The sequence below is a fragment of the Dermacentor variabilis genome, chromosome 6 (assembly GCF_050947875.1).
Source record: "Dermacentor variabilis isolate Ectoservices chromosome 6, ASM5094787v1, whole genome shotgun sequence".
Lineage (NCBI taxonomy): Eukaryota > Metazoa > Arthropoda > Arachnida > Ixodida > Ixodidae > Dermacentor > Dermacentor variabilis.
The window spans coordinates 185,854,783-185,881,523 of NC_134573.1; the positions used below are offsets into that span (position 1 = coordinate 185,854,783).

At 44.9% G+C, this 26,741-nt stretch overlaps 1 protein-coding gene across 2 annotated transcripts; it reads left to right on the forward strand.

Moving 5' to 3' along the window:
* Window positions 1-2,667: 2,667 nt before the first annotated feature.
* On the forward strand, window positions 2,668-25,385 carry LOC142585942 (uncharacterized). Of its 2 annotated transcripts, XM_075697064.1 has the most exons (4): window positions 2,671-2,970; window positions 12,488-12,659; window positions 23,086-23,237; window positions 24,497-25,378. In XM_075697064.1, exons 1-4 carry the CDS (start codon window positions 2,883-2,885, stop codon window positions 24,850-24,852), a joined length of 768 nt encoding a protein of 255 aa, XP_075553179.1. In that variant the 5' UTR covers window positions 2,671-2,882; the 3' UTR covers window positions 24,853-25,378. The 2 variants fall into 2 exon arrangements, with proteins under 2 accessions (XP_075553180.1, XP_075553179.1); XM_075697065.1 differs by lacking the exon at window positions 12,488-12,659 and having other exon boundaries at window positions 2,668-2,970; window positions 24,497-25,385.
* Window positions 25,386-26,741: the final 1,356 nt, after the last annotated feature.

Below are 26,741 nucleotides of genomic sequence, written 5' to 3' on the forward strand. Positions count from 1 at the left end.
AGTTTAATTCCATTACATTAGTTTCCTACAGTCCTACATGCAAGCATTCTTTGGCGAGTACCCCAGCAAAATCAGTCCATCCCGTGACGTCTTATATCTGCAAAATAAATGCACAGTTGTTCAAGTTAACATATGTAATCGTTGTAGTAGTGTAAGAGTAGATGATTGGTAGCGTTAGAAAAAAAACAAAAAAATTCTTACGTCGTCTTCGCCGCCTTAAGATCGTAACAGAAAGGGAAAATGAAGAACACACGTAATCTTTATAATAGGGTAATAGTAGATGACTCATAGCGATGGTAGGCATGCGTAAGCTAGCTCAATAAGTAAACAATGGCCAATTCGCAGCCGAGCCAAAGAATACTTACGCATTAATAAACAATTATCAGAATTTCTGTAGCATGTTTATTTCCCTTTTTATAATTCAATGTTACATGTTGATTTTGTTTTTATTGCTATTTCTGCTACATCTTATAACTTGTATCTGTAAGCTGCAATTTCCAGATTGTCAATTCGCTTGTACAACATTTTAGCGCAAGCAGGCTAGGACAAAATGGAGGCGTGGACACCACGATACGCCAGCTTGAACGATTTATTTGGTACGACATTGTTGACCAGCAGTGGCGCGGTTGCGCATCGAGCATGAAAGTATTTATCGCCTGATAATAAATTGTTGAAGTTCGCGCATCGCGGTGTTTACCTCTCCTTTCTGTCCTTGTCTGCTTGAGCTCAAAGGCTGTCCCAAGATTGCATGCAGCACGCCCTACGCACATCGGTGTTAATTCACGTCATCCTTGTCCGTTTCGTTAAATCATTCGATTCATGACCAATCCTTCACTCTAGGTATACCACGACCGTGACGAGGAGTAGGACGAGAACAACAATACCGGCGTTAAAGCTAATTTGGGCAGAGAGAAAGACAGCGAGAAAAAAATACTATTCCGGCCCCATGTCCGGGGCTAGTGGGTGTTGGGGTGACGGTAAGATTCCTAAAGATATGAGAAAAGGTATCGTGGCCTACAAAGGTAACGTGCTCTTGCCAGGTTATCACACCCAGTCAGCGAAAAGTAAAACACAATCCCTGCGACGGGATGGAACTCACAAAGAATGCGTCAGTATATCATTTAGTAGTTATGGCGCAGCTAGTTCGCAGTGCCAAACTCCAACGACAAGCGATAAGCGGAGCTGTATCACTGGTGACTTGTTTCTGGTGCTGACAGAGCGTTCTCTGCCACCGTGCTCCGACAGCAGAGCTTCCCCCAAGGTGTAAAGGAGAAGGAGCAGTGCCTGCCCCAGTGTGTGTTCAGGCACCTCAGCCATCTTGGCCAATCGCCACATGTAGTTGAGTGGCCAAATCCAGGTTATGTACTGAAGCGGTGGATACTCCAAAAGAACTTGTTCTTGGGAAAGTTGTTGCTTAGACTTTCCAAACATATTGTCGCTGGCGCAAAGTAGAAGAACATGAAGCAGGAGAACAGGAAAAAGAAGTGGGTCAGAGAAGAGAAAGAAGGAGAAGCTCTCTGCTTTTTCTTTTGTTCGCCTGCTTCATGTTCTTCTTCTTCGTGCCAGTAACAATACGTTTAGCGATACACCTGCACGTTTTTACACAAGCAGCCTTCTCTAGTTCTTTTGCTGCGATTTACAGGTATATTGTAATTTAAACGATTTTAGCTCACTTCTTGTTTACATAAAAATTACACGGTGGACATAAATTCAAAATACATACATACATACATACATACATACATACATACATACATACATACATACATACATACATACATACATACATACATACATACATACATACATACATACATACATACATACATACATACATACATACATACATACATACATACATACATACATACATACATACATACATACATACATACATACATACATACATACATACAATTTAGTTACCTCTCCTGTGGTATCCATCCGTCCTTGTTTTCCGTCATCACTGTGGAAATATCCAGAAGAATTCGTACAAAACCAGGATGCCGGGCAGCAATCACAGTCGTATTTATCAAATGGTATTTTATGCTGACGATAAAGTAATATTAAAATAAATAATGCATAATTGATGTAGTCTCTGTGGCTTCATTGCACGTGTTTTCGATTATGCTAACGTATTGGTCACGCCAGACACAGCGGGACATGAAGTGCAAATCAAGTGTGGAAGGAGAAGCATATCGGAAAAAGGCGCAAACAGAACATCGATAGCTATCCTTTTTTGTTCGTACCTTCCTTTATTTTAATCTGGGATTTTCGCTGGTGCGCCTTGGTTGGCCTGCTCGCATGCTTCCCCAAATTTCGCAATTGCAAGCCACTATATCCCTTCGACACGTTAGCAGAAGCAACAGGTATTCAGGGTAAGTACGACAGCACGTGAACTGCATCTCAGTCAACGACGTAAGGCACAGCGAGCTTTGATTATCCCGCCACTCGAAAGCCGACGCGCGAAATAGCCGGAAGTCCTTTCTGCTCCTATTTCCGTTGAGCTCATCTCTCTCCCCTCGACCTTCGCTGCCTCCACTCTCAGCTTCATAGGGGTCTCTGGTTTCGTTGTGGTTGCCCTCTCCTGCTCTCTGCGCACCGCACCGCCGTCTCCTCCACCCTCCTTTCCTCCTCCTCCTCCCCGTCAGCCTCCGCTCCCGGAACGGAAGGGGGGCGAACCAGACGGCCGTTCGGTATGGGGCAATCCTGGCGTCGTCGTCGTCATACACCGCCGTCGCTGCATTCGATCTGCGTTCATCACACAACCACGTTGTCGTCGCCGCGGTTGGGCGACCGGCCATGCTTGCCGCTGCCTCTTCGTGAGCGGACCACGAGCTGACCTCTCGGGGCCCGATCGAGACGTGCAGCCGTAAGATGAAATGACAAGTCGGACACTATGGACAGTGATGCGTCCCTGCGCTCCTTCACCAGCCGTTGGGCTTCTCCTTACGGCGTCGCTCCTTTCCGGTAAGTCACCCAGCGCAGGAAACGCTCTCGTGCGCTCGACACCCGTTTGGCAACCGCGTGCTGGACGGAATGGCAGCCGAACGAGTCTTGCGCTGCCGCTGTGTTCATCTCCCGTAAACATCTCCCGTAGCACATTCCCATTTCTTCCTATTCTCTTCTTTCTTCGCGATCTATTTAATTATTACTTTTCTTTTACGTTTAAGTGACCAGCTTAATTCGTCTTTCTTCTGCTATATTGGTGCACTATATGTGTTATCGTGTAGTGAGGTTGTTGCGCGAATTTTTCCCTGCAACCCCTCAATCTTCTTCACACTGAACGTTCCTGGATTTCGTTGTTATCATTTTACTTCTTTTGATAAGAAGATGCATAGTGCACGTTGGCAGTAATTTGCACAACTACAAGTACGTATTTGCTTAGCATGACTGCCAGTATGACAGCGCACATGCTTGCACCAATATTCTGTTCTCTAACTGATGCATAACTAAAAGTTTGAGGAGCTCATGCTAATTGTTTGCACCCCTCATCCCGTCAAATTTTGCTAATATAAATATAACCTCAATATGACATTATCGTCTCCCGGTGAAGGAACCATGGGTTGTTTCGTTTAAAAATTTGGAATGAATAATGACATCCGTGCTTTTGCTTTTTCTCAGCACTTGAACGAAAGCTTCACAACGGTGTATGATGTTCTGCGCAATGACACAGTCTCTTTCTTTCTTTCTTTCTCTCTTTCTTTTCCTGTTTCCTTTTTTTTTCTTTTTTTTTTTTTTGCTGCGGTGTTATGTCCCGAAGCTTCACACCCCTCCTGCTCTCAACGTATCCGTGTAGTTAGCGCTGCTTTATGGTTGTGTAAAAATACTCGTGATGCCTGCTCTGAGAAAGCTTGCGCGCAGAATCCATTCTTCGCCATACAACCGGCAAATGAGAGAAAATCGTGATGCTCTGTCGACAATCCAGATGCCTTTTAACTGCTGTAAAACGAAGGTTGCGAGAGAAATGCAGGATAACTACGTCTTGCACTTCGAACGAACTTCCCGGCAAATAAAGCAAGTGCCACTGTTTTACCATATTGACGTCTAATGCAGAGATGTTTGGTGCTGAGAAAAAGAAAAAAGAAGAGCCCAATTGCAAGACTGATGACGACAAATGTTTTTTTTTTCTTCGTGTTCAATGCTTTATTTTAAGTATTGTCCATGCCTGAGTAATTACGTGTATCGCGCGCGTGTTCGTGCTGTCGGGTTTTCGTGAAAGCATAAATGAATAAAGCATGGCGTAAACCCTGGCGCTGTGCCCAACTCATTTCGAGCTGTTCGCTCGCTCTTGAGGACAGCGAACCCTCCTTCGGGGAACGGCCCAAATCGATAGAGGAATGACACGGGCGTCGTCACGAATTGTACACTTACACGGCGACAATGTTTTCGGGAGGGTCACGAACTTGGCCATCGGCCTTGACAAAATCTCGTTAGGCCGCTGGCACATCGCAAGGGAAACGGCGTGCAACGAGCCGCGTGAAAGCGGGAGGGGTACGATGACATGGGTCCACCACTTTGTTGTCAGAATATCGTCCGTGTTTGCTTGGCACTGTGAGCACTGTGAAAGAGTTCGACGCTGCCGGAGCTTTCTTTGTTTGTTCGTTCGTTTGCTATTGTCATTAATTCTGGGGATCGAACCAACCTATTTTATATACAGAAAAATAAATCGAAATGCAAGATCAGGCACGAATGAAAACAAGAAACGATGAAGATTTCAGCCATGGAAAACGCCTCCGAGGCCGCAATGAGCTCCGCTTGTGGTCAAGTGTTTCATAAGGGAAACATAAAAAAGTGTCCAATTACGCGAAATTTCGACGGAAACACCCATATCTGCCGCATTTATTTTTGTTATTTATTTATTTATTGTGCGCGTGCGTGGGGGCGTGCTTATTGTTGTGTGTTTTGTGTTGGCGTGTGCAAGGTTTAAAATAAGGCTTTGTACACAACGAAAAAGAAACAAGATTTCATCATTCTTGTTGTAATTGGGCGGCTGCTTGCCAGCTTTATTTCTTTTTATTGGAGTTGGGGAGGGGCATAGTGCTTATCTTTACATTCAGATAGACAAAAATTATGGCCTATATAAATGTAAAGCAATAAAATTGAGAGGACAAGAAGAGGAGTGCAACGTATCTTCAACACGAATCCTCGCATCTCCTTCGCTGGCACTGAAGCTTAGTTTGTGCTCCTAGTGACCAAGCTCCTTATTTTCACGCATCCTCCCTCACATTTTATATTCCTTTCTCCTCTTCTTTTTCTAACCACCCCTACCCCCATAACGTAGAATAGCCAATCGTAAGGTTATTCTGGTTAACCTTCTTTCTCTCTCTCTTTGTCCTCGTTTACACACATACGTATAAACTGATATTACTATGCTGTTGTTATTACAACGCTTCTCCGACAGTCTAGGAACCGATGCTCAAGGATCATTTGTCGCTATGATATTCTAAAATTTGCACGCAGATAAAAACTTTTTTTTCTTTTCTCCACACACATGAAAGCGGGACGTTGCGTTACCTCCGCTCTTTCATGAAGTGAAAACTAGCATTGCTCTATATGCTTATTTAGAACGAAGGCGTCAGTGAATATGTCCAACTCACTTAAGCTCTTATAACAATATTTATTTGGAATGAAGTGAGAAGCTGCAAAGCGTAATTTAATAGAACCATATATATATATATATATATTGGTAGCTTACGCCACCATTAAGCCGCGGCTTTTCAGTGAGCTCAACAGTTTTCCGAGTACCGTGACTTGAATTTTATTTATTGACTGACGTTTGCAATGTAAAATGAGACGTTATACAGTAAACATATTCGTTTCATCCGGGGAAAGACAGTGAGCTCCCGTTAATTCGACGTCGGGTAAAGAAGAACTCGTTTAGTTCGAACGCGACAGTATGTGGCTTCGGTTAATTGAACCTCCACCGGTTCCCATCGTTATTAGTCACAGCGTTTATTGAAGGCTTTAAAACGCAAGAAATTCAGCAGACAGCGGTACTACTCGCGTACGCGAGAAGCTCTCGCATTTTTGTTTTTTAGTGGCTAACGCTCCCTCCGGCCGTCAAGCCATCCTTCCCCGCTTGTCTCGTGTCCCACAATATTGGGCAACCTTCGTCGTACCTTCAGCGTGGCTTTGAGCAGCAACTGCAAAAACCTGTCCATTGAGGTAGAGAAGGAAATTCTTCAGGATCTCTTTATTCGTCCTGAAAAAAGATTTGGTATCGTTCTTTTTCCTGCCGTTTGTTAATTCGACCTTTCTGATAATTCGACCAAATCTTGCTATTCCGCGAGGGTCGAATTAATGGAACTCGAATTTATTTATTTATTTATTTGTTTTTTGTTTGTTTGTTTGTTTGTTTGTTTGTTTGTTTGTTTGTTTGCTTGCTTGTTTGCTTGTTTGCTTGTTTGTTCGTTTGTTCGTTTGTTTGTTTGTTTGTTTGTTTGTTTGTTTGTTTGTTTGTAAAGCACGCCTCCTCTCCGAAATTTTGCTACCAGCACTCCCCCCAAACAGAAAGTATGGCTACGCTGACGCGTGCATGCCTGCTGCGTTCATGGTGGCCGGTCGTGCCGACTGCCGAGAATCGCGACGCTTCGCCGCGCTGCACGCCCACGGGACACAAGCGCGTCCGTTCTCCGAATTTCTCCGGGGACGCGCGCGTGTCCTCCGCACGGTCGACTTCGGCCCCTCCAGCGCGCGCTTCCCGGCACGTGACTCACCATCGATTACCGGAATGCGCCGTGCGCGCGCGAGCAACGCCGTGAGCCTCTTTGTTGCGCCTCCTCGAGGCGCTGGTGCACGGCTGGCGCACGCGCGCGACGCTAGCGAATTCCGCGACGCTGCGCTCTTCCGAAAGCGTCGTGAGGCGTCGCAAAATTCGTAAGTGGCTTCTCGGGGCTGCGTCCCGAGATTACGGGGGCTCTTTGGCGTTCGTGAGATTCTTCGGCTCGATGTTGCTCCTCGCTTTAGCGTCGTGCCACTGAGCACGAGGCCGACAGTTCTTCGCGACCGCGTACAGAAATTGTGTGAGGAAGCAAGTTATTCACTGCTGAATTCACGAGCGATGCGAAAAACCGCCTTGGAAATCTCCGGAAACGCTTCCTTATGCATTGCGCGGACCCCACCAGTGTGTCTCGCAGCACCGCTTCGGAAATGTATATTGAAGCTCACAGATTTCTCAGGACACTTACGAAAGGTGTGCGCTGGACAGCGTCTGGTACTGTCTGAGCCAGAGAGAGAATGCAAGCATAGCTTAAAGATATGCGAGTATTCGTTTCGCTATACCCTGCGGGCGGGTGAGAAGCTAAATTAAAGAGAGAGAGGGAAAACATATAGTAAGTATTGCAGCCCGTGTCTTCGCTCTAATAATCGAATATGCCTTTACTGCACCATCATCTTGTGAAACACTGGGCTAACGAAACCGAAGTCAAACTTAAACAGTGCTCCTTATTCAGTGCCTTCTGACCCTTTCACCCACCTGAGTTCAATCAAGGTTCAATCAAGCACATCCCCCCTCTCCTTTGTTTATTTTTCGAATTTATCTAATAAACATATTTTTCGTCAACGATGTTCATCCCGTCGGCGCTTCCCTTTTGTAGTGATATCCGTCTGTGCTGTTTCACAAGGCGAGTGTACGCCAACTATGCCAGTTTTGTTACAACAGCGTACCTTTTTTCTGTCTAATAATTAGTAATCATGCACAGCGTAGCTCCTAATGTTCATGGTCGCTCACGCTACACAAAGAAATAAAGCTTATTTTTTTTTTCATTTCCACTGCAATGACAAATAATATGTACCGTCCTCATTTAGACAAGCAGCGTACGCATGCGTCATGGCTCGAAGTCGTGTAGCGGTGGTGACGTCATACCGAACAGGTCAGCCACAAGCAAATGCGCAAATCCACCTCTCTTTTGAAAGGGAAGCTTTCTTTGCCTAGCCCGCCGTGGATTCGCGCTTGTCAGTATCTCTCACGCTACGTTTGCCCACCGGCCTATAATGTAAGCACTGCAAGTTCACCTCCAAATAAATAACAATGCGTGCACATTTGTTGTGCTTGGTCAAACAATAAATAACGGCGTAGAACATGCACATAGGACGGCATCTCATAGGTTCCTCTAACCCTTCTTAATGAAATAGCGCATGATATTTGACGGTTTTCTTGGAATTATATTTGGCCAGCACCCATTTTTGGGCAGTTGCATACATGTGCCACTGCGTACATACGGTCATTCCAACCCCCAAGAATGGGCATGTGTTATGGTGATACATAATGAGTTACGGGAAACTTAAATGTGCATATATATGTGTGTAATGTCGTTGTTATTATCGACTTTATCAATTTTAAGAAAGTGTGTCACAACTATATCTGTCATCCCATCCGTCTCTGTAATGCACCCTGAGCAGTTGAGAGTATCAACAATAAATAAATAAATAAATAAATAAATAAATAAATAAATAAATAAATACTAATAAATAAATAATATTACGAGGGTGTCGTTCTTCCATCCCTGCATGCACCTATAGTCACACCATTCTTCGCCCGACAAGGACCAGACATCGCCGACATCTCACAGTGTGCATCCAACTGAACTGTCGTTTGCAATCCGGCATAGCTTGTGAACGGCAACGGCATAGTGAATAAAAATTACTATTGCATGACAATAAGGTTGTGACCCGTGCGTTGCGTAAACATTGAATTAGGTTACATGTTTGCCCACAATAAAAATAAATACAATCTTACGCATCGCATTTCATCTTACGTTGTATTTAAATAAGCGCCTTACAATAGCTCCGCTTCACATAGATTCGGACTTGCGCGTTGTATCTGCATATTCATTTTTTTTTCTTCGTTAGAGCATGAGGCTTCTGTACCCAATTCAAAAAAAATATTCGATAGCCAGCAATTAATACTCGACAAAAGCAGATAAACATACACACGTTAAACGTTGAAGAGCATATATATATATATATATATATATATATATATATATATATATATATATATATATATATATATATATATATATACTTCTCTCGTCAACATATATATCTTTAAAGGAGTCCATCTTGCTGAACGTGCTCGAGGTTCAAAAACGTAAATTCTATTTTTTCTGTTGTTGTTGTTGTTGTTGTTGGCGGCAACGAACATTCCCCTTCACCGTCACAGCATTGCAGGCATTACAGGCACTGACTGACTGTCTTCGAAAGCCCTGCGCCTATTATACAGCCCGTATACCATCCGCATACACACGCACACTACACACGGGCAAGCACGCCTCCCACGAACGGGCGCGTTTCGGCCCGGCTCGCCCGCGCTCGAAGCGAGGCGAACGAAGAATGCGCGTGGCCTGGCGGTAGCCATACACGTCGGGCCCCGCCTACTTGGCACGGGCTCCTCGGACGCTCTGTTAGCGCCGTCGGGCGGAAACGAGCCGGTTGCGCGCGAGATAGCGGTTGGGGGGCGTCGGAAGCAGGACCGCCGAGTACTCGCGCAGATTCTGTGGCACGCAGGAACTTTCTGGTGCGCCACTTGTGCTCACAGCCGACGGAAAGCTTCTGTGCGAAGTCACATCTCTTTCTCGGACAATATCGGAACGTCCTGCGCTTTTAAAATCTCTTCATGCAGGCTGTACTGAACTTGTGGCGTTCCTTCAAGGTTCGTTTTAATATTTATGTTTTTCGTTGCCACGAGTAATAAACAGCCGTCATAACCGTAAGGTGACTAGTTATAAAAAAGAAGATAAACGACAGATTAAACGACTGGACAAAGCGCAGTATTGTCGTTCTCTTGAATAGCTGTATTTCTTCGAAGTTACTGCGTGCTCCGCCAAGTTCTTTAGTGTTCAATTTGCGAACGAAAGGCTGTCAGCCATATGAAGAAAAAGTGATTTGTTCCTATAAGATTCATCAATTTTCACGGAATTTGGCGCTCACAGTCCTTATACAGAGCAATAATAGCATTAATAATTGAGAAAATTTAACGTCCCACAGCTACAGTTTAAAATCGGGGACACAACCATGGGGTCCTCCGGAATTACTTTGAACTACGCGGAGTTTCTTAACGTGCATATGCATCGTTTTTTCTTTCTCATTTTTGCAGAAACACTAAATCGTTAGTATTTTATATCACAAGAAATCCTTTGACATACGTTTTGTTAACTTCTCTATTCTCAGAAACTGCACGTCCGTGAATCAATTGGTTGACGTGTGAGGCAATTACAATCCAAAGAACCAGCGATAGCTGTCAGGCAACGCGGATGTGCGTGCTGTGCACGCTGGTCTCACCGCACCGCCACTTCCCCCTCTGCATCTACCGGAACAGGAACTCGAGCACCGCCCCTCGATCGGTTATTAGTCGACGCGAGCACTCCCCGCCGCTTGGCAGCAGTTCATGTCCGGAGAGCATGCAAAGAGGAAGTGAAGTCAAGGAAGAAAACAAAGGCAGCGACAAATTTGTTGTCACTTGGAAATGATATGGCGTACTCCTTTTTTTTCGTTTGTTCGTCAGTGTCCTTTAGGTAACCGCCACATTACATATTAGAGACTTTTAGCGTATCCGCTATTCCGGAAAACTGGGGCGGTTTGGGCGGATTACCGGATGGTCGGGGGTAAACGTGAGCGGCCGGAGCGGCGCAGCCGCCTGGTGTTGTAGAGCTAATCAGACAAACACAGAGGTAAAATTGTAGTAGCCTACTTTATTCTACTTCGCTGCTGGTGCAAATTTTTGGCAGCGGCGTAATTGTGTTCAGAGTTACGCCGCTGTCGAAAACTTGCACCCCAGCTAAGAATAATATAGTAATTGGCTATGTGTTTAGGTAGTTGAGCTTTGCACGACCAGCTGGCGCCACCAATCTTGCAGCTGACGTTTACGCCCACAACCATCCGGTAAACCACCCAAACCGCCCCGGTTTTCGGGAATAGCGGACATGCTAAAAGTCTCTATTGTCAAGTCGCATATCGTGGCAATACTGTTGGTATTTGTCATGTTACCAAGTGTCCTCTGCGTGCAATCTAGAAAATTCCCATTTACGTCCGTTTCATTTTCCCCTCTCCGGCTCTTTCGCCAAGCTCACGGTGTAAACATGTGCACGAATGCCCTTGTACGCAGAAACAGATGGATGGATGGGTGCTATGAGCGTCCCCTTTGAAACGGAGTAGCGGTTTAGACCACCAAGCTCTTGTCATTTTTTTGCCTAATGTCCCACCTATCTCTTTAAAAAGGCACCAAGCACCAATTCCAAGCACCAAATTTTCTGAGCCACTATGAATAACTTTGTTTTTGTACGCCTCCGTTGTTTGTGATCTCCCTACTTTTCTGCCACCCAACTTCCTATCGCCTCTTACTAATCTGTATTGCGGACGTGTTTACTTTCCCCCTGCTATGGCTGAACCCAAGGTCTTCACGGAGGCCAGAGTAGCCTAAACCGGCCGCTGTGCGGATATCTTCATGTTCTAATAATACGTACATGTTCCATCGTTTCCCTAGATTTACCGCAGCAAGTGCATGTTTCTTCTTCCTTGTTTACCTCACTTTATAAGTATGCGTTCTAAGGCCTCCTGATCTGGCTTCCAAAAGTAAAGAGCTGCCCTTTTAGTTATCATAAAATGTTTCTTTCTTGATTTCGTTTTCCTTTATAACTCATAGCAGGTTTCTACTACAAAGAAGACAGAACGTACACTGCTTTCTACGCGCCCTCGTGCGGAATCAACGCATAGGCCAATGACGCAGTTCGCATTCCCACCTTGTTCCGTACGGCTTGCTTGTAAAGGTTTTCGGAGATGTTTTCATGTGCACGTTTCATTTGCACGTTGCGGTCTACTGCATGTAAATATGCGAATACTCTTTCGCAATTTCTTAGGTGACGGAAGCGCAGCCGAATATTCCAATACCTTGGGACGCGTTCATTCGTGGCTTATCAAAAACCTCCTCGCGTCTCAATCAATTCTAGGAAGAAAGCTGGCACGCCGAAGATGTTCAATTTCCACCAAAGAATGGAAATGACGACGCACGAACCTTTCGCTGCGGGAACGCGGCCGCTTTGTTGTTACTCTCGCTTATAGCAACCTGAAGTGTGTCCTCCTGCCTTCGGAATTTACTCTGCCAACATTTTTTTTCCTCCATACACCTCGAACTGAAGAATGTTCTAACTTGTATTCTTTCCAGGAGTGTCACGCCTTCCTTTTCGGTCTCCTGGAGTTGCATGTGCGTATGCTGTATTGGACCAGAGCTAAAACCGAACAATCTGCACTTATAGGAAAGCACAGTAAATCACGTCTTCGTGGCTTTACGCGTGTTTAGACGTGTATGGCCATGTCTAATCCACGTTCAGCTGCTAACCGCGCACTTGCATACCACACTGCGCTGTTGGTGAGCTTAAAATGTCACTTGTCTTTAATTCCACCGCTTGCCGAGTTTCAGCTCGCCCCGGTTGTGCATCGGTGATAGCGTGTACGCACATGCAATACTCATAGCAAACGAACAATGCAGGCCTGACGCCGTGCGCCTGGTGCTGCCTGCCTGGTCTGCAGGATTACGACGTTTGCTTCAACATCTTCTTGGAGCGCGACTTTCCCCTGGTGGAAGCCTTCCTGCTCAACAGGGCGTTTGGATCTCGGGGCAGGGTGCTTGTGGAGCCCGGGGACCTGGCCACCATGTGCGAGTACGGCTTTGCGTCACAATTTGTTGCAGAAATCGCCTCACTTCTGATCAGTTTATTCGGAAGTCAGCAATGTGTTAGCGTTGCAGGCGCCCAAACAGTGCGTTTCTATTCAGCATTGTTTGCGTGGTCAGCATGGCCTATTTGTTCTCGGTACCGTCTTGCTGTTTTGCACTGCCCAGCCTTTAGTCAAGTTGGCGCAGTCAGGCCATCCCCCATTCTTCAGACGATATCCCCCCTATTCTACTATTACTTTTGTTGCTGTAACAATGACTCTCTTCTCGCAGGATACCTCTTCCTTCACACCTTCCAGCAATTCCGGAACTCGCTTTTCTGTCTTCGTACTTTTTTAACGTCGTGATGCCATCTTGAATGAAAGTTGAGCTCAAATGCGAGAAGGACCACCGTCTATAAATGTTATCGCACTTATAGCAAAGAAACAAAAAGAAATCCTGTCATTGTCACTCGCAATACAGCTGCGCGCACCTAATTCATTCCGTCGAGATCACACGCGCTCATTCAAATTATAGGACAGTGCTAATTTGTTTTGCGGTGCGTACTTCCAGACGCAATTGAAACATAATCTCAGAGCTAACTGCGACGAACCAAAACCTTGGGGTTGATTTTAATGCATACGAACAGACAGGCAAGAAATAAATGTTTAGTTTTGTCTTCGACTCTACCTCCATTCAAAGCCGTTTTCGTGATCAAGTAAACATTTTTTGTAGGAGATATTGTTTTCTCTTGTTTCAAAGTGTATTTCCACGTGATATAATAAACGAAACAAATTAAAACAAAACATGTACGCCCGTTTCATGTAGATACTGCATTGTTGACTTATAATATGCGCCGTCAATGAGTAATCGTTCATAATAGACAGGTTGTTTAATTAGTAAAGCATAGTATGTAGCATGAAGTCGCTTTTCACAGATACTCTTGCTCCTGCAGACATTTCCAAAGCACGTGATGCGGATCTTGTAAGCTTCGCGTACCTCCTTTGCGTAGGTGCTGGTCGCACAGGCGCCCGACGCTTGCGTCTCTGACGTGAACATGACTGATTTCCGCGCTCTGTTGGCGAGAGAGATAAAACATCCTTATTGAAAAGTCCCTTCTGGGTTTGAAAGAAGAACGGAGAGGCCGGGAGGCTAGTCCCGTAAAGCTCCCCTCTCCATCAGACGCAGACCAGGCCTTGAACCGTAGCGGCGTCCTCCGCCAGCCGGACAACAGCCCAGAGGTGGTCTTCTGGGCATTGTCTGAGCAGTATAGCCTCCCACTACTCAGGGGTTTTTATTTGAGCATTGTGGTCTATGCTGTGTCTGATATTGTTTGGAGCTGATGGGCATGCCCGTATAATGTGACGGAGGTCTGCACGTGTTGTATTGCATCTCTTACAGTGTGATGAGTATGCTTCTGGGTGTATTCGGTGCATGAGTAGTGGTGTAGGGAAGGTGCTTATTTGTAGAAGTATCCATGTATTTGCTTGGTGTTTTTTTAATGATTTTTCAGGAGGAGAGTATTTATAGTGAGCATTTCTATAGTATTCGAGGATTTTTCCGTAAGTAGTCATTTGTTCGTATTGGGAAGCTGTTATTGCTTGATCTGGTTCTGGGGCCGTAGTTCTGTTTGGGTCTCTTCAGTGATTTGTTGTCCAGCGAGGGATGGGCGACGCAAATGCCTCTCCCTGTTGACACTTGCTCGCGCAGCGTCGTGGGCAGCGTTGTTCCCAATTACCCTTGCATGGCTTGGCGTCCAGGTGAGCCCAACAGGTCTTCTGCGGATAGGATGTGTTCCAATGAGAATTATGTATGCTTGAGGTGATACAAGTTCCTTGGTGTAATAAATTACGGCTGCTTTGGAGTCGGTAATGATGCATGATGCATTGCTTTAAGTGTATGCTAAAGCTATTGCAGCCTCTTCCCCTTCTTGTGGGTGTTTGGTACGTATGAAGCTAGTTGTTGCGATATCTATTTTTGTTCACGTAATGACTGCCAGAGTCACGGCTGGTTGTGACGGATACTTTGCAGCATAAACATAGGCCACATGTTCAGCGTCTTTGAGCACTTTGTTGAGTCTTTGAGTTCTTGGTTTCCGTCGCTCTGCGGTATGGTTCGGGTGCATGTTCTTTTTTTTTTTGGGGGGGGGGGGGGATTATGAAGGTGTTCCTTATGCCCGGTGCAATATCTCTTTTCTTAAATTCGCGTCTGGTATTGTATTGCCAACTTGTTTAGCATTGTCCTTCCTGTCTTCGTGTGCGTTAGGCGTTCATAGTGTCATGTTCTCTGTGCTTGTATAATTTCGTCCAGTGTATTGTGTGATCCTAGGCCTGATAGCTTTTCGTTCGCTGTGTTTGAAGGAAGGTGTAATGCTTGTTTTAACGCTTTCCTTATCATCATGTCATGTGTTTCTCGCTATGCGTTAAATTTAAGAATGGCACACTATATGCTATAAAGGTGATGATAAATGCTTATACTTTTTGTGCGCAAACAAACAGGGACGAAGAATAGGGGCAACACAAGGACGAGCGCTCCAACTAGGCCGACTCGCAGTTATGATAAATGCTTGTACCAGTCGAATGATATTGCTCTCTTTCATGCCCGTGTGTCTGGTAGCAATTCTCCAAGTAGGCCGGCTCATAAGATGTGCCCTGTGTGCATCTTTAAGCGTTCGATTGTTGTAGTCTTTTTTTTGTCACTTTACATGTATAATTCCAGTACCTTTAGGCATGAGACCTGGGGCCGGTACGGGTATAACTTTGATTTCCAAGGTAATTCTTTGTTAGTTGGAGCTCAGATTTCTCCAGGTAACATGAGAGTCCAGTCGGCTCTACGCATGTCATGACTGTATTGCTTCCACCAGGTTCTCAATTTCGCCATCGCTACCACCCGTCACCCATAGCGTTATATCACCCGCATATAAGCTGTGGTGTATGTGCGGGATGTTCTCGAGTCTTCTCGGGAGCCCAATGAGTGTGATGTTGAATAACTGAATAACATGGGTGATAGCACCGATCCTTGGGGCATGCCGTTCTCACTCATGTTCACAGTGTTCGACTTGAGTCCTCCGATATTCAGCGTAGTAGTTCTGCCGGCGAAAAATCCGCAGTATATCAGTTTAGGTTCGAAAGTTCTTCTAGTATTGAGTTGTGGCTTACGTTAGCAAATGCTTTCTTGAGATCCAGCCCGAGCATGGTTCTCGTATCCAGCTCAGGAGCCTGATGCGTATCTATGACTTGATTGTAGAGTTGCAGCATTATGTCTTCCGTCTTGCCACATAGTATGTGGTAGTTGCTCATTCTTTTCAATGTGTGTAGTAGGTCTCCTTAGTGTTCCTTAGTGTTCCATTGTTTTTCCGAGACATGATGTCAAGGAAACTGGGCGAAGGTTATCGAAGTTTAGTGGTTTCCCTGGCTTTGGAAAAAATATAACCTTAGTATGCTTCCAGGTTTGTGATAGCTGTCCAGATTCCCATATTTCGTTCATGTATTTCAGTAGGGTTTTAAGGGCTTCCTCGTCTGCATTTCTAAGAATTCGATTTGTTATACGGTCTTCTCCAGGAGTAGAATTGGTGTTATGTACTTGTGCCGCCTCTTGTAGTTCCACCATAGTTATTGGAGTATCAGTGTCATTGTTATCCATTCCTTTCTATTTTCGTTTTGTCGCAGGTTCATGGTCTGCTGCGTATTTTTCTTTAAGGCAATCCAGTATCTAATCATTGGCTCCTGTGCATTTGTGTAACATTTTCTGTAAGTTTTGTTGCTCTTTTATCTTCGTGGTGCTTTCATTTAAGAGGTGCCTTAGAATGTTCCAGGTTTTAAACACATTTGTCTGTCTCTGCATTTCATTATAGACAATATTCCATTGTTGATTTGTTAGTTGTGATTCATATTGTTCTACCTCTTGGTTTAGCAGCAATATTCTTTTTCAAAGTGTGCGGTTGAACTTTTCCCTTTTATATCTTTTCTGAAGCTCGTCCGATGCTTCTTGCATATGTAAAAGTTTATTATCTGCTTGCTGTAGACCAGCTTCTTTAGGTACATATGTGGTTGTTTGTTGTGCATCGTTCAGTACCTCTTTTGTCCATTCTTCTAGGTTGGGCTCCGATCCTACTGTGGGTGTCCATTTTGCTCGGATTGTTTTAAATGCGTCCCAGTTTGAGACCGATAAAGGACGTCTTTCTTGTCTTTGCCATGGACCAGCTTCTATCTGAGTTTGTATGGTGAAATGATCGCTTCCGAGATTATTTTCTTTGTTTAAACATCTAGCTCTGTCACTGCATTTGGCTAACGGGAGATCTGGTGTCGTGTCTCTTGAAACACTATTTCCCATGCATGTAGGATGATTAGGTTCTGTAAGCAATGAGTAACGAAGTTGCTGGATGTCTCCCATAGTTTGCGTACTTTCCGTCTATCATGTGGATAGTCGCAGGCAAGCGCCGATGCATTGAAATCACCGACCACTAGCAAGCGTTTTCTGTGGGAGAGTCGATCCGCTGCCGCCAAAACATTTTGAAACAGGTGTTGTTGCCTGGGGCTGCTATATGTATTTAGGATAAACAAACTAGATTTGGGTTTACTCGAGGTTGAAATAATTTCAAGTAGGTGTGGTGAGCTATCTAGAAAAGGGTCATGCCGTATGGCTGTGATGTTTCTTCTAACCAGTGTGGTGAGCACTGGTTGTTCATTTGCATTGCGTTCCTGAGAGTTAATAGCGGCATATCCCGTTAGTTTTGCTTCCAACAGGCTCTTGAAGAGCAATGGCATCTGGTGAAACTCTAGGTGTAATTTTTTGCAAGCATTGTTGCAGAATCCCACGTTTTCTTTTGTAACCCCGACAATTTCATTGCCAGACAAGGTACTTATCTTACTTTTATTGTGGGACGCCGCCATCATCATCATTATTGTTCGCCACCGTGTTCGGGCAGAACTTAGCGCGGGTCTTGTTGATTTTTGGGGCTCTACAGCCTTATCCACTTGTTCTTCAATTTCCATCATTCGTGTTTCTAGTTACCCATCGTCCTGAGTACTTTCTGCGCTAGTTCGGAATGTTGCTGTTCCTGTTCTGATTTAATTGGGCTGCATTTATGAGGGCCGATTATACCCTTATGTAAATCATTTCATGCAGTCCTCCTTCCACTGTTGATGTTGCATAGATTACTGTAGTGACTTCGATTGGATATTTTTGTTATAAAGCTTGCTTTTCATAATTTCATAATTTCATAATTTATTTATTTATTAGTAAAAATACAGATAATTGCATGTGCGTAGTATACATAAGGAGGTCCCATAGTCAAAGACTGTATCGGGACCTCCTGCTAAAGACACTTATGATGTTATACAATGTTTAAAGCAACAGTAGTACAGATGAGAGCGACGGCCACGGCGGCCGCATTTCGATGGGGGCGAAATGCGAAAACACCCGTGTGCTTAGATTTAGGTGCACGTTAAAGAACCCCAGGTGGTCAAAATTTCCGGAGTCCTCCACTACGGCGTGCCTCATAATCAGAAAGTGGTTTTGGCACGTAAAACCCCAAATATTATTATTACAGATGAGAGCGAAGAGTAATATCAAAACATGTTTATAGCATATGAGTAATAAGAACACTTGTTAACAGCAAGACGGTATAAAAAAAACGGAATAAAATTAAAAAATTTAAAAAAAAACAAAAAAAAACAAAACGAAAAAGAAAACAAAGAGAGTTTCAGTAAGTATTTATTATGAATGATTTTAGTTCTCTTTTAAATTGGTATAAACTTTTTGCATTTTTGATGATAGGTGGTAGAGTATTCCAAAGCAATATTGCGGAAAATTCCGCAGTCTGTTTACCATAGTTAGTTCGCACTTTAGGTAGAAGAAAATTATTATTGAGTGCAAATCTAGTGTGACTATGAGCTATTAGGTCACAAGGTGAGAAGCAGATTGATGGTAGTTCCTTAGTCATATATTTGTAGAATAAAATTCCTAGATTATATTTGGTGAGTTCTGAAATGGTTAGGATGTTGTTTTCATGTAAAAGGGATTTTCCATTAGCAAAGCGTGAACTCCTTGTGATTATTCTTAAGGATTGGTTCTGGATTACCTGGAGAGATGCCAAATGGGTGTTATAAGTGTTACCCCAGCATAGTATGCCGTAGTTAATATGAGAGTGAATGAATGAGTGGTATAGCGAGATTAATGTGTTATGTGTGAAGAAGGGACGAGTTTTAATTAGAACGCGAATACCGTATGCTATTTTATTTTTGATGTGAGAAATGTGATCTTTATATTTCAAGCTACAGTCAAGAGAAATACCAAGAAAAGATGAGCATGGACTGGGAGAGATGGAGTGTGGGCCGAAAGTTAAAGGGGAGAGTGCCGAATGTTGTTGATGTGAGGAAAATACAACAAATTTAGTCTTGGTGGCATTAATAGATAACAGGTTGGCATTACACCAACTTAAAACATTTTGTAGATCAGTGTTTAGCTTGTTAATAAGAAGTGACATGTGTTTATCAGAGGAAAATATGGTAGTATCGTCAGCGTACAGAATGCACTTAGTAGAGGTCAAACAGTTATGTAGGTCATTGATATAAATCAAAAACAGTAGTGGTCCTAAGATGGATCCTTGAGGGACGCCAATGTTAGTGGTTTGTTCTCTGGAGTAGACGTTAGACACAGACACTATTTGAACCCTGTTTGATAAGTAACTTTTGAATAATGAGAGCGCAGGACCACGAACGCCGATAGCCTCAAGCTTAGCAAAAAGAATAATATGGTTTGCGCTGTGACTTGCAGTAATGATTTTGTTCTGGTTCCTCCTTGGAGCATGTGTTGCATCGGTCGTGGGTTGGATCTGGACATACATGAGCGCGATGTCCCACCGCCCCGCACACGATGCAGAATTCGCCTTTCTTCTTGTGTCTGCAGAAATTATATTCGGCGTATCTGTAGTAGGTTTGGAATGCTTACTTTCTTCTCGTCAAATACGATGAGCACGGAGTTCGTCTTGCCCATTCGCGCGTGCTTGGTTCGGGCTTATGTGGGGGTTTGTTTTCTTCGCTAAGCTGTTCGTGATATCCGCTTCAGTGTCGCAGCTTGGTATCTTGTGTCTGACTCCTTTGACGGTGACGTCCGGTGAAATGACATATGCGGTTGCTGTGTATTGCTTCCCTTCAATTTGTAAGGGTGAATGCTTGCATATTTCTCGGCGTTTTGCATACTTGGGGTGCTAGTGATAACAATATTGCCTGCTATGTCCGTTCTGTACGTGTCTTCTTCTGCGTCATTTATTGTGAGTCCTATTGAAGTTGAAGCGAGGATTGCATCTCTGATCTGGGCTTCTCCAACCTTGGTGGCGTTGAAAACGTCCCTAAGGCGGATAACGATCTTTCTGTCATTCTCCAGTAGTTTGGGCATCTTTGGTATTCTCGGTCTATATGTGATATGTTGTTCTAATTGTTGCATTCCTCTCATGAAGTATTGCGTCGGCTTGCTTGCTTGTTGTTGTTGTTGTTGTTGTTGCTTCTTCTTGTTCTTGTGTCTAGTCAGCTATCCAGATTTTTCATTGCGATCCTTTGGTGCGATGTCTATTCCTTCCAGTTCCATCACCTCTATTGTTCGAGCACGCCGACTGGTTAGCTCTCGACGATATATGCCTGGGCTCCCGCTGCAGCGTGCTCGCTTTACTCACCGCAGCGGCGACGACATCGACGGCGCCAGCTGCTGCTCCTCGGGCAGCTGCGCAGCTGTCAGCGGGCGGGCACTCTCTCCGTTAGTGTTAACGAGATGGTGGCGTGACGTCGTAGGAATTCTTCGAATAAAGTCATTGTGGAGCTCCGAATCCAATGTGGATGTTCTTATCAAAGAGCTGATAACTTCCCGAAGAACTCCTCGGTAATGACAGGATGCACGGAGTAATACTTGTGCCGTCGCAACCTCGGAAAGCTGTAGCACATAGGATAGGATAGGATAGGATAGGATAGGATAGGATAGGATATCCTTCTTCGATAGCGCGTACCCACTGCATAGCCTCCTGGTTAGTTCATATGGTAGCACATGATGATGATGATGATGTCCTTGATGAGTTTGGCGTTTACCCACTCGCGGGGATTGGCCAAGAGTCGGGCAGACTTTGCTTAAGTGTGCAGAAAATGGAGGTAACAACCTAAAATTTTGTTACATGAATTTAGCCGAGACACATACCATGTGCGTCTTGCTCTCTCGTCTTCTTCTTCTTCTGTTAGGGAGAAACGCTAAGTAGAATGCTTGCTTTAAGTTGTGCAGCGTTATAGTCCCTGATTACACTGGCAATCATTTGGCGCTCTTTGGCCAGAACTGTCCCTTACGCCGTGAAAACCCATTAATCAATTGGGCAACAGATATTAGCGGCGTTCAGAAGAGCAGCTCCCGAGTTTTAAAACGCGGCTATATTACGTTCGGGTTTATCTTACCTCTTAAACAGAAGGCACTTAAACTACCACTTCAAATGTTACCGCTTAAACAGAAGCGGCGAATCACGGAATCACGGTCAGAGGCGACAAATATCTCTCTTCTACCCCAACTGTTGCTTTATTTTCCTCTACCGCAAAAGCACGCCTTTCTTTCTTCCGTGTCAAAAGGCTCACACACGTGACATTCGAAGCACTTCGGGTTTCGAGTTACTAAAAGAGAGAAAAAACAAAGATGAATAGAAAGATATGAAACCCTATAGTACCCCTCTTTCAGGATGAGATACATAGGAGTCAGCGTGACTGACACGACGTCCGCACATGTGCAGATATGCACGCTGCGTCAGAAAATCTGGAGCCGGCGAGGCCACCGAGGCGCGTAGAAACGAAAACAGAAAAAGAGAGAGGGAGAGAAAGCGAACCAACACGAAAATGGCGCGATGTCTCCAGCGCCGACAGACGAGAAGCAGCTCCTGCGTATCACTCCTCCCGCCGGCCGAAGCGATTCTTTCTTCTGACGCGTCTTGCGACGCACGCCTTCCTCGTAAGATGATGCGCGCGGTGTGGCAAGGCATTGCAGCAGCAATGACCGCCTCATTTGCTGGCGGTTGCGCACACTCGCTTCATGCGTGCCTGTGACCGCTAGATACAGGCTGAGAGTGTTTATTGAGAACAACTATGGTTCCCTGGAATGTTCGACATAGCTGTCGTCTTTAACAGTGTCGCATTTGTTACAAAATATAGCTTCTTAACATTGTCAGGCCATGGCATATCCCCTTCGGCCACGAATTATGATCGACTGTCGATGCATGTGTGAAACATAGATAATTTTATGCCAGGGTGCTTGACACTCCACTGAAAGCAAATCAAGGTGGTAGACTGACTCTTTGTCTATTTTATGATGAGCCATCGTAATTGCATGGTAACTAAATATTTCAATATTGTAAAGCTAGTCATGCTACGTTTCTCCATAAAAATGATTGAATCACCGGTTCGAATCACATCCACATGTTATTTAATGGCTGCAAGCATTTCAAGAAAGAAAAATATATTTCCAAGATGCTACCGACATGCCCCACGTCAAATGTTCCGTAAACACGGTAGTGCCTTTACCAAAGCGGTACTCTGTAACGATACGTGTCACCCAGAAGTAAAATGTAAGTAATTTAGCAGAATGTTCAATTTATCGTAAGCCTGATGTTTGCACTGTATTCCTTGCTACTACTGCACATGAAAGGTTTTTAGGTGGGCTTGTCGGTGCATATTGACTTTTGGGTGAACTGCGCCATGAAGGGACAAGGAAGGAAACAAACACGAACGCCGTAATAATAATCGCCACGTCGTCAAAATTTGTTGCGGCGGTCTCGTGATACCAGACACCAATAACGCGCATACACATACTATGGTCGTGCTGCCGAAAGCTGAGTTTATTAAGTATAGGTGTGCGAATGGAAGTTCTTGTGACTGAATTTGAATTGATGCTCCATAGCTTAACTACTCGGTCGATGGTCATCCAATAAAGCTATAAAAACGAGAGAACATTTTCCGTTAGTACTTCTTTAAGAAGCCATCCTGCTGAAACCACTATAGCAACCATGTGCATGAAGCGCGGGCTTCCACACGCACGCATAGTGGCATAAAGCACTGGGCCACTGGCAATAATACAGCACGGACCCGCCGAGATGGATCAGTGCCTGTAGCGTTCTGCTGCTCAGCGCGAGCTCAGACGTTCGACTCTTGCCCATAGTGGCCGAATTTCTTTTATGACAGAATGCAAGAACGCGCATAGGGGTACGCGTTCTCAAAGAGCCCCGAGTAGCCCTTTGAATACCCCACACCTCCCGTGTGCACTATACATATAGCGTCTCTCTTGTTTCCTTTTGAGACGTGAAATCCCATATAGACCAGTGAGTAATACAGAACGATTCCAGAGTTCTCGCGTACCGTGCCACACACATTTCTCGCCCCTCAACCTGATCGCATATCTCGCGCGCCTCTTGCTTGCAGCGGCTTCGGAGAGCTGCTGGAGTGCTACGCCTTCCACTACCTCAACTGCGCCGACTTGGGCGGGGTGCGGCGCGAGTACTTCGAGCGGCTCATCAAGGCCATGGTCTCCTCTTTCCAGCTGCTCTGCGCCGCCGACCGAACCGTGCTACAGAGTGAGCGTGCACGCGTCTCGCGCGGTTGCACCTTATATGGGCGCGTGGTTTCACTGGGTGTTCCTTGACTTGTTCGTCCTCATTCCTTCTTGAATATTAGATTAACCCTGGAAGTCAGTATACAACGCCTACAGGCGCATTAATCAGCAAATCCTACAAGGTCTAGCTCCTACATTCGTATATCCTTGCTAATTTTTATTTATTTATTCATTCATTTTAGTAAAACGTAAATTGTCAGCTATGTAAAAGAGAACAGGCGAGCGCGCGACATAAGGTGTATCTTTGCTTCACACCAACGATGACGCCTGCGTCTTCATGTGCACTGTATTATTTGACGCTGCGGCCAAAATTGAAATTAACTGACCAGAGCGACGGTGCTGTTCATTGCCTGCAGCTGCCCGCAGCCAGTGCTGGCAGACCTTGATCGCAAGGATGAAGTGCGCTACACAGTGTTGTGTATTATTGGTTCATGCTTTGGGTTGCATCCTAGGAGAGAAACCAAACCTTCTCTTCAAATTCTTACATCACGACATTCGCGGCACGTTACAGCACAAGGTAGCGTCAGTTGTCTTTGACTCGGGAGGGGTGTATACTCCAGCGATATATAGGTTTTAGGACACCGACGCCGTTAGAATAAAATTCCGCCGAATAAAATGTTCGAAGAGAACATTGGCGCAAGGAAAGTGCCAAAAGATGAGAAAAGTGCACTGGTCGTTCAACTTGCTTTTAGTCTGGCCGCAGTGCATCGTTAACGGCGCCATATCTGCCATGCACTCGCGTGTTCCTCTTCAGTGACACTCGTGATTGTATACAGAGTTAATACAGTGTTGGAATAAGTTTGTGAGCGCAGCGTGTACTGGCACGTCATTCGCAGCAATTCGCAAACAGACAAGCAAATAAGACAGATGAAAAACAAAGCTATATGTCCAGCTGTTCAGATGACGGTGTCTATTGAGTACAGATGATAAGAGTCTGTGCTGATGTGTTCAAACGTGCATAAGTCTTGCAACACCACAACATGTGGGCAGAAAGAGCAGTTACTTTTTATTATACCACAAACTCTGACCAAGCGAATTTCAGTAGGAGCATTTATTGCTGCGGTATCGAGCGCAAGCTTTACTCGAAAGCTTTGCAGCGTGCCAGGACGAGCTCCGACGGAGCATGATCGAACAGGTGCTTTGCACTTCGAACAAGGAGGCGAGTGTCCTCTCCGCAAACTTGGTTCGCAGCAGTGAACGCGTGACGCCCCGTCTACGCAGACCTCTTCTACGACGGCCACTGCATCGGCTCCGTGTCCGACGGCGCGGGCGACTGCCGGACGGCCAACTTCGACCTGGCGACGGCGTGGAAGCGCATCTTCCGTTTCCTGGCCACGCAGCGGGACTGCAGTGACCTGGTGCGCCACACGCGCTGCCTGGTGCGAGCACTGGGCTCGTCCGCCTGCCGCCCCGAGGCCACCGCCGCCTACAACACGACGGCCATCGACTTCCTCTTCGTCTTCTGCCAGCAGGACTTCTCGACCAGGAGCTCGTCGGTCGGCCATTGCTCTCCATCGGCAAGGAACGCCGTTGCAGTGCTAGTCAGCATTCTCGCCGTGTACAGACTTTGGCGCTAGACTTTGGCGGGACTCGGCGGTGTTGTTGTGCGCCGTGCTTGTATTCTTTCATTCAGATTTTGTTTTTGCGTTTTACGTTGCATAGAAAAAAAGCAAGCTTAGGTCATTCATCCACGCACAAAGTTAGTTGCCAAACCGCAACTCCAAGACCGCCAGCGTCCTGTGGCATTCGCAGATCGTATGTTGTTGAGATACGCGCAAGAAATTGTCTCTTCACGAAATGATCGCCTCTTGTTAACAATACTTGAAACTATGGGACTCGTAATAAATGAACTTCAGCGTACAAAACAATACACATATGAAAATAATTGTTTGCTGGCGAGTTTCTTTTCTACTGAATTCTTTAGAAGCGCGAAAAAAATATTACGACAGTTAAGGCGTAAATAGCAGTGTGTCCATCTTCCTTCCGGCCGCATGAAGTTGTTTTCTTATTTATTGCTATTATTACCTCAAAGACACATATATGTGGTAGGGTCGATTGATTGATGGTTTTCCTGGCGCAAGGATCAGTTCTGGCCAAAGAGCGCCAAACACATGGTGCAATGAGCTAACAAATGTACATGAAGTCAAAGGTTTAGCATGTATATATATATATATATATATATATATATATATATATATATATATATATATATATATATATATATATATAGATATATATATAAACAAAAAGAAAGGGGGTCAACCGAGGGGCCTTTATGGGAAATTACTTGTAGCTACTCATATCAAGAAATGAAAATCATTTCTTTAATTCATTTAGTAGCCGCACGTAATTTCCCCTGTTTTCGTTGGTGTCATTGTTTGTTGGCTCCTTATGATATGATTTATGAAAAATCGGACCCCTCGATTAACCCCCTTTCTTCTCGTTTATTACAAAACGAGGGTCTCGAATCCGGCAACATTGATGCTTTCAGGTAGCATGTGTGGGTTTATAGGCCAGTTCATCATCAACATCATCATCATCATCATCATCATCATCATCATCATCATCATCGTCGTCGTCGTCGTCGTCCTGCCTACGCCCACTGCAGGGCAAAGGCCTCTCCAATACTTGTCCAACTACACCGGTCATGTGATAATTGTGGCCATGTTGTCCCTGCAAACTTCTTAATCTCATCCGCCAACCTAACTTTCTGCCGCCCCCTGCTGCGCTTTTCTTCTCTTGGAATCCAGTCCGTAACTCTTAATGACCATCGGTTATCTTCCCTCCTCATTACATTTCATTTTTTTGTTCATTTTTATTCCTTAAAGACCCCGTAACGGGGTATTACATAAAGGTTACATGTCCTGTCCATGCCCATTTCTTTTTTTATTGCAACTAATATGTCATTAACTCGCGTTTGTTCCCTCACCCAATCTGCTCTTTTCTTATCCCTTAACGTTACACCCATCAGTCTTCTTTCCATAGCTCGTTACGTCGTCCTCAATTTAAGTAGAACCCTTTTCGTAAGCCTCCAGGGTTCTGCCCCGTAGGTGAGTACTGGTAAGACACAGCTGTTATACACTTTTCTTTTGAGGGATAATGGCAACCTGCGGTTCATGATCTGAGAATGCCTGCCAAACGCACCCCAGCCCATTCTTATTCTTCTGATTATTTCAGTCTCATGATCCGGATTCGCGGTCACTACCCGAATTAAGTAGAGGTATTCCCTTACCACTTCCAATGCCTCGCTACCTATCGTAAACTGCTGTTCTCTTCCGAGACTGTTAAACGTTACTTTAGTTTTCTGCAGATTAATTTTTGGACCCACCCTTCTGCTTTGCCCCTCCAGGTCAGTGAGCACGCATTGCAGTTGGTGCCCTAAGTTACTAAGCAAGGCAATATCATCCGCGAATCGCAAGTTACTTAGGTATTCTCCATTAACTCTTATCCCCAATTATTCCCAATC

Coding starts and splice junctions, on each gene's coding strand:
- LOC142585942 (XM_075697064.1), top strand. CDS start 2,883: ATGACAAGTCGGACACTATGGACAGTGATGCGTCCCTGCGCTCCTTCA. Junction 2,971..12,487: donor TACGGCGTCGCTCCTTTCCG/GTAAGTCACCCA, acceptor CGAACAATGCAG/GCCTGACGCCGTGCGCCTGG. Junction 12,660..23,085: donor GACCTGGCCACCATGTGCGA/GTACGGCTTTGC, acceptor TCTTGCTTGCAG/CGGCTTCGGAGAGCTGCTGG.